This window comes from Schistocerca serialis, chromosome 5 (assembly GCF_023864345.2).
Source record: "Schistocerca serialis cubense isolate TAMUIC-IGC-003099 chromosome 5, iqSchSeri2.2, whole genome shotgun sequence".
NCBI classification, from domain to species: domain Eukaryota; kingdom Metazoa; phylum Arthropoda; class Insecta; order Orthoptera; family Acrididae; genus Schistocerca; species Schistocerca serialis.
In genome coordinates, this window is record NC_064642.1 from 610,557,566 (window position 1) to 610,571,214 (window position 13,649).

Sequence of the window (13,649 nt, forward strand, 5' to 3'; positions counted from 1 at the left end):
TTTTCATGCATGAGAACATGAAATAATTAAAAGGAGAGCTTCTGTAAAGTTTGGAGGGTAGGAGACGAGGTACTGGCAGAAGTAAAGCTGTGAGGACAGGTTGTGAGTCGTGCTTCGCTAGCTCAGGTGGTAGAGCACTTGCCCGCGAAAGGCAATGGTCCTGGGTTCGAGTCTCGGTCTGGCACACAGTTTTAATCTGCCAGGAAGTTTCATATCAGCGCACACCCCGCTGCAGAGTGGATATCTCATTATGAAATGATTAGTTTAAAACTCTGCCCTAAACACCCAGACAGTATTATTATTATTATTATTATTATTATTATTATTATTATTATTACTACGTATGGTTCATCAACAACAATGGTTTTTGATAATATCCCTCACATAGTAATAGCAGAATTACCATGAAACTTCAGCTGTCAAAATGAAGGAGTTCAGTGTGGTCAAAGCAAATACATTCTCACCATATACTATACTGAGCAGTGGACAAGCACTTAGGAAAGTTGGAAAAAAGCACACACACACACACACACACACACACACACACACACACACACACACACACACACACACACACACACAGAGAGAGAGAGAGAGAGAGAGAGAGAGAGAGAGTGGAGGGGGGAGAGGGGGAAGAGAGAGGGGGGGGGGGGAGATTAGTCTTTCCGCAAAGAGTAAGGCAGGGCCATTAAGAATCCAGAACTACACAAATCGATTACAGGTCAGGTTTCGCTATATTCCAGTTACCCATCATGGTGATTGTTTTAAGATCCTTTCAGAGTGGCAACTATTCTTCAAGTATTACCCAAAATCACACCACTCTTAGTATATAACTCTAGTGCCATTGGACCTGAATGTTGGTTGTAATATAATAAAATTCATAGACTATAATCAAAATAAATAATCATTCATTTTTTTCCGAAAGAGAAACTTTTATCCAGGTCTTGTAACCTTCAAAGTGACATTTGTCACCAAATTCAAGAGACGGAACAAACACTGAGGTAATATGCCACTTTTATCTTAATGACACATGAAGTGGTATTCTATTGTCAGAAAACATATGAGGTGAGTCACTTAATCTGTTAATGTTGTCATATATTCTAGAAAAATTAAAGATATCATAATTCTGTATTCACCGAGATGAATTTTGAGTAACTTCTCACTGATCTGTGTATAGTCTCTTGCAGCAATATTAATTAGAGAGATACTGATGGCAACATTTTTTCAGTTGGTGTTATAGTAATTTCTGCTGTATCTTACGTCTAGAGGAGAGGAAAAAACCAAAAGAACACTATTACAACATCTGGTAAGCAGTTTCAAAGACTTTACAGAATTCAGAACTTAAGAATTCTCTCCATTTTAATATAAAAAAGATTGCTGTCTTAAGTGAAGGTTTTTGATTTCATATCCAAATAGGGAGGTACGTCATATTGTATTGCAAGGAAATGGCATTTTGTATTGCTGTGATATCTGTATGAAATAGCAGAGATGCTTTGCAATCAGTCTTTTTAATTGAATGAACTTTCAGTTGGGCTCTTTCACAAATCAAGAGATATCAAATATGCTACCTCCATAAAAAGAATTCTGAAGGGGGACAAATAAAACAGCTGAATGGCATGCACAAAGGTAGCCCGACTGATGGAAGGCTACAAAAATAATCATTTTGCACATGAGCAACAAACTGTCATTTACAAGGCATTTAAATGCTACACAGACGGCTAAAAGAAAGGCTGTAATGAGAGGAGTGAAAGAAACAGTTATTCTGATATGTTTTGCTCAAAACATACAGATTAACTCACATTTAATACTTGTAGCACATTCATGCAACATTTCATTTCCTCCTTATACAACACGTGAAAGTAATCGCTTATCTCTGTACGAATTCACAAATTTCTGTCAGTGTGATGCTCAGTCAGACAATTCCTAAGTCTGTTAACTTATTTATTAGATTTTGGTCTGTGCAATACTGTTGTATTTGTACCTACAATACTAGCACCATAAATTACAGTAGTTTCATAAAAATATAGTTATCAACATATCTGTTGTTAATATTGCTATAGAAAGAGGCTGTGTGTCAATAAATGAGGGTTGTCTATTAGGCATTATCTAGGTAAAAACAAAGTTACAATACCTTAAGCGATTGCAGAAAGATAAAATACTTCCAGTTAACAGGCCAGGTGACTCACCCTGTATAACAAAACAAGCTAGCAACACAGGGACAGATAATTTCACTACTATAGTTTGGTGCATGAACAATTGCAGTTTACGGAGCTCGAGACAGATATGGGACTGCATTGTTGCCAGTTCCAAGCAATGGTTGCGGTAAGTGTCTAACGTTTTCCTGATGACCGGTGACTGCCTGGTACTTGGGTGCAAGACTCACACGTCTCTCGCAAGTTATTTACATATTGTGTGCAGCCGAACTACTTCTCAGGACAAATGGCTGCGTCGATCTTCACAATGCTTCTCCGAAGATTATGTGCTGCTTAGAGAAATATTACTAAACCACTTCTCTACCCTTTAAATGATTCATTACTCACAGAAAACTTTTATATCAACTCAGTTATATTTTCTTCTTTACAATAAGACAACTACACAAGTTTCACATGTTCTTTCTAGTCTCGTAAATTAACTACAGCTGGAAAACCTTAGTACTTAACATATACCATTACAGTCTCTTTTGGTTTTAATAACCCTTGTCAAAACACTTCTGGCTCCTAGCAAGTCAAACAACAGAGTGTATGAGTCTCTAGATAAGACATATTTCGTTTGTTCCCAACAATCACTACTGTTTCACTCCAAAGAGTAGCCCTTTGTTACTACTTGTACTGGTCATACAGCTTCCAAGGCGTGCGCTGCCACCATTTGCGGGGCCGATAGACCGCCACAACTTTAATCTTCTCGTAAGACACGCCCGTCCTGCACACACATAAACCGTAGCGCAGTAGACATTTCCACTCTTATACACTCAGCCTTAAAATATCGTGTGTTCGAGACAGTGGAAATACGAGTGTCTCTAAAATCTATCCCAAAGTTCTCGAGGCACTACAAGCACATATAAGTGCTCTGCACTTGAAGAAAGTATGTATACTGCAAATTATGTCTCTCGCTTGCTCATATAGAATTTGTTGCTTACCACCACTGTCAGCTGTGACAAATCACGACAAATGGAATAAAAATTCACTGACTAACTCATGATAATGCCGTTTAATGCTCAAACTGGCTACAACATTCAGAGCAGAGGGCTGAAAACATTACTGAACGTTTATCAGAAGTTGGGAAACACATGAATTACATGTGCAGAACAGATCCAAACTCTACTGCCATCCTTCACGACTCTAACTGTAGTCTTTCCCTTCCAAATAACTGTCAAATATATCATTATATTTGCTTACATAGGAATTGGTTTTTACATCCACTATACAGTTGTAAACCTTCCTGAATGATGCATGCAAGCATTTATACTAGTGTAGCACACCCATGAGTAATCTTAAAGACACATGCTGTGTTTCTTTCTCTGTAACAAAATTTAATTGTTGGGTATGTCACGCTGTCAAAAGTGTGGCCAATCATGACCAACACTATCAAGGAATTTATACACAGCCTGATCATGTGTGCCTGATGCCATAATAAACTGAATTGGTTGATGGCAGGGGAAACCATCAATTGTTGTAAATCGAAGGAACGGATAGTTAGGCCCCACAAAAACCAATCAGTTGCCAACCATGCATATCACCCAGAATCAAATCCATATTAAGGGGTACTAAAGCCATCATCTCACAAGTGTGCCTGTGTCCATTGCATGTTAAGAGGGTATAGGGCACAGGAACAACTGGCAGTAAGAAACACTGTAAATGTCACTTGCACCAATAAACTGTACAGCACATTGGTGTGTGTGTGTGTGTGTGTGTGTGTGTGTGTGTGCGCGCGCGCGCATGTGCGGAGGGGGTGGGGTGGGGGGATTAAAACAGAGGAAATGTATGTTGGAAAACACAGGATGAAATGAAATTCACTTGCCACAGGGACACATCCAAGCAGATGGAGAATGTATTTTCATTTGGGAGATGTTTAAGGAGGTGTTAATTTGAAAAATAGAAAAAAAAAAATGGGAGGGGGGTGGGTGGGAAGGGGTGGGGGAGGGAGAGGGAGAGGGAGAGGGAGAGGGAGAGGGAGAGGGAGAGGGAGAGGGAGAGGGAGAGGGAGAGGGAGAGGGAGAGGGAGAGGGAGAGGGAGAGGGAGAGGGAGAGGGAGAGGGAGAGGGAGAGGGAGAGGGAGAGGGAGAGAAACCACAAGGTTTTTAAACAGTCACAAAGTCTACCATTTTTCTCACTGGCTCTATATTTGCTGCTTCCTTTTAGTATCATATCCTGAATTAATTCGTGGAGGTGAAGTGAATACGAAAAATATTTTGGTACGACTAATTAACTTAAACACTATACCTGTAGCATAGGAAGCCTTTCTCTAAACTGGAACTGCCAAGCCAACAACATTTAATGATTCAAAATTTTTTTGTTGGTGTTGGCTTCATTAGCATATCAAAATGCTAACAGTGCAGTTACCTTACTGGATAAGAGCTTCTTGTGATGTAGAAACACGGGATACAACTTAAATTAGTAACAGACTGATATTTGAATACAGACTTGTCCTTCACGCACAGTCCTGTTCAATTAGAGTCGCTAAATATATATCAAAGAATGATTCGAAGCTTCACCTTTACAGTGGATCCTCTGGATGTCTTTCAGCTTACCAAAAATTATTTAGCATTGCTTGTACTCTTCTAACAGTAAAAGAATTTCATCACTGTCGCAACCCCAGAGGATGTGGGGGAAAAAGAGTATTCCTCCCACAGGGCTGTAAGTGAGAAAGAAAGAGCAATGATATGAATTTACTTTCACATCAACAAGGCCAAAAGGATTGTCACAGTGAGAATTTTATGAAGTCCTGAAGAGATGGAGAAAGATCAATGGAAAGCTGAAGCTCTGTGTAGGATTCTACGACATGTCAGAACGTTTGAATTGGATGAACATTGTCCCCCCCCCCCCCCCCCCCCCCCCCCCCTTCCTGTCTCCCTCTCCAAACTGTAACAAATGAATGCTGTGCAGAGTTAACTATAATGCATTTACAACAGAAAAGGCAATTACAATTAGATAACTTAACTGAAATACATTTTGAAATACCTCTCCAAGCTGATCCTATCCACTTGAGGTAATGGGAGATCACACTTACTAGGTGTGTTATAAAGCGGATCAAATTTTACATACAGTGACTCTCTCCTCGGATCCAGCATTTGCTCAGCAGATCCTGATGAAATATTCACTGAGGCATGTTCTCTAGACACTGAAAATAAACAAGTGACTAAATAAATGACAAGTAAATGCAAGAAAAATACCTTGTTAGGTGATATGTAGAACATACTTTCTGACTAATAGCTACATCATAATAATTCACGTAAAAGCTATTGTTATATTCCACAGTTTTTTTTTTCTATTTGTTACATCCAAATTGTGCACAGTTGTATATTTGCAACTATAATCCATAATACTTAGTCTTTTAGTGTTGAATAAGTTCTAATGTGACTAGCAAGTGTTCTTGGTGGCTCCACACAACTTAAGTGTGGTGGGGAATGCAGTATTGGCCAATGTGAAGGCTTTGGAGAGGGAAGAGTGTCCATGAGGTTCAGCACAAGCTCAGGGGGAGGGGTATTTAAGAGCAGGTGGGGGTACGGGGTGGCAGCACTCAAAGCCAGGTGTGAGGATGTACTGGGGCAATGTACTTACCATCTGTTTGACTGTAAGCAATGTCTTCAGTTCCCACAGATATCACAGTAGTACTATTCATGTCAGCACCATGCGGTGCTCCGCTTCCGAAAACTTCTGCCTCTTCAATCTGTAACAAAAGAAATCATTACTAATTCACATCTGGAAAAAAAAACACTGATTAATTGGATTTCATTAAAGAGAGAAACTTGAGTAATTGGGGGGGGGGGGGGGGGGGGGAGGAGGGGAGATAATAAGTGTGGTAAAAATTATGCTTTTGGGATACAATCTAAGTGCATATGACACGGAAATAAAATTCGAGGACAAAAGGATCGAAAAGGCAAGTCCTTTTTCTCTTTTAAGTGAAAGTAGAATGAAACTACAGAGAAGCAGGAGAAAGTGAGAGCATATGAAGTAACATAACTTTCAAATATCGGAAAACAAGAACTGAGCAAGTCAAGGCACTGGCTGTGATTTAAAAAATGAGAGATACAAAATGAGACAATTATATCACAGACTAGATAAACCTGCCTTTCTTCCTGTGCAGTAACTGTCTGTCACTGTTCGTGAATGTTACCACTTACATAGCAAAATTCCTTTCCGTTAATTTTGTAGACCTTTTCTCGTCATAGTTCTCTCCTGTATAATCCACAGAGACCCTACTCTCTGCATTCAATTTTCCCCTCGTTGCTCAATCATCATTTGTTTTTCACCTAGTGATTTTTAGGAAAGTAATATTAACTGCTAAAAAACATTTTTGTACCACACCGAGAGCTTGTAAGGCTAAGAGTGTTGGAAACCTATTTCTGATTACCCTTGTTCACAACAGGGAATCCCCATCTACAGCAAACCGTGTAATGAAGATAAAAGTAGAGCTGCACTGTCAATGTGGTTTAGCACAGTGCACCACATTTTCAATGGTAAATGAAACAACCCGACTGGGCACATTGTTTGGTCTTTCAACATGCCGCCAATGGTCACTTCCAGCTTAGACCATGCATAAATTGCCACTTTATACGGCAAGGGCAGTTGTCAGCATGGAAAGTAGGTGTACTGCTAAACAACACAGCAATGTTGTTTGAAGATTCTATGAGTACTGGGAGACACAAAAAGCTGGAGGTCGTCAGGTACCAATTCACTTCTTATATGCATGTAGTACCATAGGTTCAACACCACGATATATCAGTCACATTTTGAGCCTTTATCAAGTACAGATGTTGGTACACAATGAAGCTCAGTATGGTAGTTTTCAGGAAGTGGGACAAGTTTGGGCAGCAACACCTTGACCACACTGTGGACAGTGTGCCAAGGAGAAACTAGACATGTTACAATGCACACGGTTGAGCAAGACAGTGTTGAACATTACTCAGCAGCACATTTTGGTTTCACAAACATGTATGTCGAACAGACTGCTTTTATTTTGCTTGATTATTATTCTATTTTTATTTTACAGTATACATTTTTTAGTTTCATAAGCCTTATTTAGTCATTTCCTTCCCCTCTCGAATCAAAGCCCACCGTAATTCACAGATCCGTAGTTTATTTCAGTGTGTCTGGGAGTCTATTTATACAGGGTGGCTAATCAAACTTGGGAAAAAATTCCCTGAGAATTCCAGGTGTGAGGAGGAAGATGGTGTCAAGAAGCTCCTGATAAATTAATGGCAAACAAGGGTGCGGGGTGAGAAAGCAGCATATCACAATGACCTTTCTTTCCTCTCAGCTGAGCTATATGTTTGTTGTGGTCTTCAGTTCTGAGACTGGTTTGATGCAGCTCTCCATGCTGCCCTATCCTGGGCAAGCTTCTTCATATCCCAGTACTTACTGCAACCTATGTCCTTCTGAATCTGCTTAGTGTATTCATCTCTTGGTCTCCCTCTACGATTTTTACCCTCCACGCTGTCCTCTAGTACTAAACTGGTGATCCCTTGATACCTCAGAACATGTCCTACCAACCGATCCCTTCTTCTAGTAAGTTGTGCCACAAACTCTCTCCCCAATTATATTCAATACCTCCTCATTAGTTATGTGATCTACCCATCCAATCTTCAGCATTCTTCTGTAGCACGACATTTCGAAAGCTTCTATTCTCTTCTTGTCCAAACTATTTATCGTCCACGTTTCACTTCCATACATGGCCACACTCCATACAAATACTTTCAGAAACGATTTCCTGACATTTAAATCTATACTCAATGGTCCCATTTCCTAATCTAATTACCTCAGCATCACCCGACTTAATTCGACTACATTCCATTATCCTCATTTTGCTTTTGTTGATGTTCATCTTATACCCTCCTTTCAAGACATGTCCATTCCGTTCAACTGCTCTTCCAAGTCATTTGCTGTCTCTGACGGAATTACAATGTCATCAGCGAACCTCAAAGTTTTTATTTCTTCTCCATGGAGTTTAATGCCTACTCCGAATTTTTCTTTTGTTTCCTTTACTGCTTGCTCAATATACAGATTGAATAACATCGAGGGTAGGCTACAACCCTGTCTCACTCCCTACCCAACCACTGCTTCCCTTTCATGCCCCTCGACTGTTATAACTGCCACCTGGTTTCTGTACAAATTGTAAATAGCCTTTCGCTCCCTGTATTTTACCCCTGCCACCTGTAGAATTTGAAAGAGAGTATTCCAGTCACCATGGTCAAAAGCTTTCTCTAAGTCTACAAATGCTAGAAATGTAGGTTTGCCTTTCCTTAATCTTTCTTCTAAGATAAGTCGCAGGATCAGTATTGCGTCATGTGTTCTAAGATTTCTACGGAATCCAAAATGATCTTCCCCAAGGTTGGCTTCTATCAGTTTTTCCATTCGTCTGTAAGGAATTCACGTTAGTATTTTGCAGCTGTGACTTATTAAACTGATAGTTCGGTAATTTTCACATCTGTCAACACCTGCTTTCTTTGGGATTGTAATAATTATATTCTTCTTGAAGTCTGAGGGAATTTCACCTGTCTCATACATCTTGCTCACCAGATGGTAGAGTTTTGTCAGGACTGGCTCTCCCAAGGCTGTCAGTAGTTCTAATGGAATGTTGTCTACTCCCGGGGCCTTGTTTCGACTTAGGTCTTTCAGTGCTCTGTCAAACTCTTCACGCAGTATCATATCTCCCATTTCATCTTCATTTACATCCTTTTCCATTTCCATAATATTGTCCTCAAGAACATCGCCCCTGTATAGACCCTCTACAAGGTTTGTCCAGAAAATACATATAAAAGTTGAATAATGTCTTTATGTTACAAGTTGCAGTCACCGCCAGGTGGGACTACTGCTGTAATCAATCCCATCAACGCTCAGTTCAAGTCAGAGCACTCTGCGTGAAGGTGAGAGTGTGTGGCAGCTGGTTGACAGTTACCCTTTTTCACCTGCCATCGGCATGGAGCTCTCTCTGATCGAGGAACAGCGCGTCAACATAAAGTTTCTTGCAAAGCTATGCAAGAATGGCTGTGAGATTCTTGAGTGTTTGAAACAGGTTTACGGAGACAATTCTCTGAAGGAACCAACTGTGAACAAGTGGTTAAAAAGGTTCCGGGATGGCCGAGAAGAAGTGGACGATGACCCTCGCCCAGGACGCCCGTCAACATCGAGTTCCGATGCAAATGTCGAGTTCCGATGCAAATGTTGAACGAATTCGGGCTTGTGTTCTTAAAGACCGTAGATTGACAGTCAGAATGATTGCTGACGAGCTGTCAATCCCCAAAACAATCGTTCACAAAATCCTGACACAAAAACGTGAAATGAAGAAATTGTGTGCGAAAATCGTACCGAAGCTCTTGACGCCAGAACAGAAAGCAAAGAGGGTTGAGTGCTGTCAGGATTGGTTGGAAGCAGAGGAACAAGGGGACTTTCTCAACCGAGTCATCACTGGAGACGAGTCCTGGTTTTATGAATTCGATGTGGAGCTCAAATCTCAAAGCAAGGAATGGAAACTAGCAGGAGAACCGAGAACAAAAAAGTCGCAAAAATCAAGGACCAATGTGAAGACAATGTTGATTGTTTTCTTTGATTCTACGGGCATTGTTCACAAGGAATTTGTCCCTCCCGGCCAGAGAGTGAACGGAAATTTTTCCGTTGAAGTTCAGACACGTCTCAGAGCTCGTGTGGCCCGAGTTGGCCAAAGGGGGCAGGTGGATCCTTCATCACGACAATGCGCCTGCTCACACGTCGCTCGCTGTGCGCAAGTTTTTGGCCCGAAGCTCAATCATGTGACAGACCACCCACCTTATTCACCCGATTTAGCCCTGTGTGACTACTTCATGTTCCTGAAATGCAAAATGGTGCTTCGGGGGCGGCACCTGGGAGATGTGGAAGCCATCAAGGCAGAAATGACACGACAACTGAACAACATCACAACTGAAGACTTTCAGCAATGTTATCAACAGTGGAAATGGCGTTGGCAGAAGTGTATCGAGTACTTTGAAGGAGACCATATTGTAATACCCGAATAATTGTAAAATAACGTTATTATTCAACTTTTATACGTATTTTCCGGACAAACCTCGTATTTACTCCTTCCACCTCTCCGCTTTCCCTTCTTTGCCTAGAACTGGGTTTCCATCTGAGCTCTTGATATTCATGCAAGTGGTTCTCTTTTCTCCAAAGGTCTCTTTTAATTTTCCTGTAGGCAGTATGTATCTTACCTCTCATGAGATAAGCCTCTACATCCTTACATTTGTCCTCTATCCATCCCTGCTTAGCCATTTTGCACTTCCTGTCGATCTCATTTTTGAGACGTTTGTATTCCTTTTTGCCTGCTTCATTTTTTGCATTTTTATATTTTCTCCTTTCATCAATTAAATTCAGTATCTCTTCTGTTACCCAAGGATCTCTACTAGCCCTCGTCTTTTTACCTACTTGATCCTCTGCTGTCTTCACTATTTCATCCCTCAAAGCTACCCATTCTTCTTCTACTGTATTTCTTTCCCCCATTCCTGTCAATTGTTCCCTTATGCTCTCCCTGAAACTCTGTACAACCTCTGGTTTAGTCAGTTTATCTAGGTCCCACCACCTTAAATTCCCACCTTTTTGCAGTTTCTTCAGTTTTAATATACAGTTCATAACTAATAGATTGTGGTCAGAGTCCACATCTTACAATTTAAAACCCGGTTCCTAAATCTCTGTCTTACCATTACGTAATCTATCTGAAAACTTCTAGTATCTCCAGGGTTCTTCCATGTATACAACCTTCTTTCAGGGTTCTTGAACCAAGTGTTAGCTATGATTAAGTTATGCTCTGTGCAAAATTCTACCAGGCGGCTTCCTCTTTCATTTCTTAGCCCTAATCCATATTCTCCTACTACGTTTCCTTCTCTTCCTTTTCCTACTGTTGAATTCTAGCCACCCATGACTATTAAATTTTCGTCTCCGTTCACTACCTGAATAATTCCTTTTATCTCATCATACATTTTATCAATTTCTTCGTCATCTGCAGAGCTAGTTGGCATATAAACTTGTACTACTGTAGTAGGCATGGGCTTCGTGTCTATCTTGGCCACAATAATGCGTTCACTATGCTGTTTGTAGTAGCTTACCCGCACTACAACTTTTTTATTCATGCTGAGCTATAGACCAGCCATAAACAGAAGTTTAACCAGAGTTTTTAAACACTGATAATTTATTTGGAAAAAATATTCATATGATTAACACATTTTGAGACATTAAGTTTCCAAAAACTTGTGATTTATAAAACTTAATTAAAATTCAATTTTAATGCTAGGTTAAAAATGCAGAATTCCCTGAGATTGAACAACATTCGTGAAATTCCCTGAGCTTTTCAGGTAAAATCTAATTATTTGAGGATTCATGTTTTCCAGAAGAATCCCCACCCACAAGGATTTATGTTCTTATTCATTATTTTCAAAATTGCACTTTAAATTAAGGTTACACAATTCAACAATTCATTAGCTTAAAATAAAAATAGTCATTACTTACACTGGGTTTTGCATGTGTAGTTTCTGTGGTAGCTTCATTCCCCTTTGTTAACAGGCCTGGTGAATTTGAAGCTTTAGATCTCGATTTAGGGGACTCAGAATCACTTAAACTGCTTTCCTTCCCTGGAGTGCTTGTCCCAGACTTGGATCTTGATTTTGGTGAACTTTTTTCAATGCTGTATCTTTTAGCAGGGCTGCTACCTCGACTGCTGGCACTGTTAGGGGAATTTGTTCTTGACACAGGTGGAGGTGAATGACGGAGAGCAGATTTTGGAGCAAAAGGATCAATTCTGTCATCCATACTGAGATAAGTGTGATCTTCCATGTCACACTTCAGATCCACAACTATACTGTTACTTACTTCCTCTTCAATTTCCTGTGATACATTAAATAATTCTTCAGCTACTTTTTCAGCTTCTGATGAAATATTGCCAAATTCTGGAATATCAGTAACCAATGTCTCATTAATGAAGTCCTTTAGCTCTTCCTGATTGGAGCATAAATGACTGAAATCACTTCCTTCACTCCTATAGTTTTCTTTCTTTATAGTGCCTCCATCACAACATTCCTTTTCTAGGTCTTTTTCTTGCAAACGACTAATTTCTATGATATTTTCATACAATTTATAGTCTTTATCATCTGCCTGCTGAGAGTTAACACCACCTTGCAGCAAAGGAATGGGAAGTTCCTCTGAATTATCAGGTACACTGCTTCTCAGATCAACATCTGCAGTTGGGATGTCCTGAGATCCATCAACAAATACAAGAGTTTCACTGGTTTTGCTCAAGTCTCGAGATGTGTCATCACAACTTGCTAACTGAAATGTAGTATTTCTCTCATCGGAAACACACTCTTCTGCTCCTGTGACCTCAGGAATTACAGACTCTAGTTCAGCACCTACACCTGGTTTCGGTAATTCCTTAGAACAAATCACAGCATCAAAATTTGCATACTGAGGGACCAAGTCTGAACTTTTGGAACATTCCTGAACACGTGATATAGATGTTGCTTTAGAAGATAGGCAGGTAATGTTTAAAGGAGTTTCCAAAGTAGCTATTTCCTCACATCCACCAATATCTAGTTTTGTGTTAGCACAAGCTAGATCATTACCCGTAACTGTTGGAAGACTATAAGGATTTTGATGGTTATCTTCAATACCTGAAGGAATTTCAGTACCAGTGTCTTCTACACCTACAATAATTTCATTAATACATGCACTCTGAGCATCAGTCTCCAACAAATATTGTTCTCGGTTACTCTCAATTAAAATGTGAGGTTGAACTACGCAGCCATTACATTCTATGGATGAGTCAGCACTTGTGGGGTACAAATTACTTTTTTCACTTGGAATGTGATCTTTCTCACTTGCTTCAGGTAATCCTGGAATGACAGTTGTTGCTTTCTGCGATGCCTTTAAATGTATCTCTTCATCTGCATTAATGGAACTAGAAGGGTCCTCAACTACACCACTATTAAGTACTTCATGTGCTGGAGAATGTTCACTGTCAGTATCACATTCAAGTTTCTTAACAGAAAGTACTGCAATGTCTTGTCCAACAGGAGAATTCAAATTCAATTTGTCGAGATCAGCACACAAAATACTTATATCGCCACAGGGCAATGTAGTTTCCTCTTTCTGGGTTTCAGGTGCGGGAGCACTTCCATGAGCAGATTCTTCAAAGACATTTGAATCCTCAGCTACGATACTACTACTGTGAGAAAGCCCATCTGGTGGGTCAGTTTCAGCTGCACTTTCGTATTCAGTAGTATCAGTATCTGCAAGAAAACACAGAATAATAAGTGGAATTATGTAATGATATACAACAAAGGAACATTTACATTATATGAAAGGCACTCCAATAAAATAGTTAATTACACATTTCGTAAGTGTAGATTGTATGTATATCTGTCCTTCATGGAAATATTTTAATGTGACATTCAGAATCGGTAAATAATGTGT

At 39.9% G+C, this 13,649-nt stretch overlaps 1 protein-coding gene across 6 annotated transcripts in view; it reads right to left on the bottom strand.

The window, feature by feature from the left end:
* Positions 1–13,649, bottom strand: part of LOC126481029 (transforming acidic coiled-coil-containing protein 1) — a 191,821-nt gene that overhangs the window by 72,213 nt on the left and 105,959 nt on the right. For all 6 annotated transcript variants that reach the window (XM_050104498.1, XM_050104497.1, XM_050104496.1 and 3 more), the window contains 3 exons: positions 11,691–13,465; positions 5,778–5,886; positions 5,178–5,337 (listed from right to left, as the gene is read on the bottom strand). In XM_050104498.1, the coding sequence (XP_049960455.1) occupies positions 5,178–5,337; positions 5,778–5,886; positions 11,691–13,465 (2,044 nt within the window). The remainder of the gene's footprint in view (positions 1–5,177; positions 5,338–5,777; positions 5,887–11,690; positions 13,466–13,649) is intronic.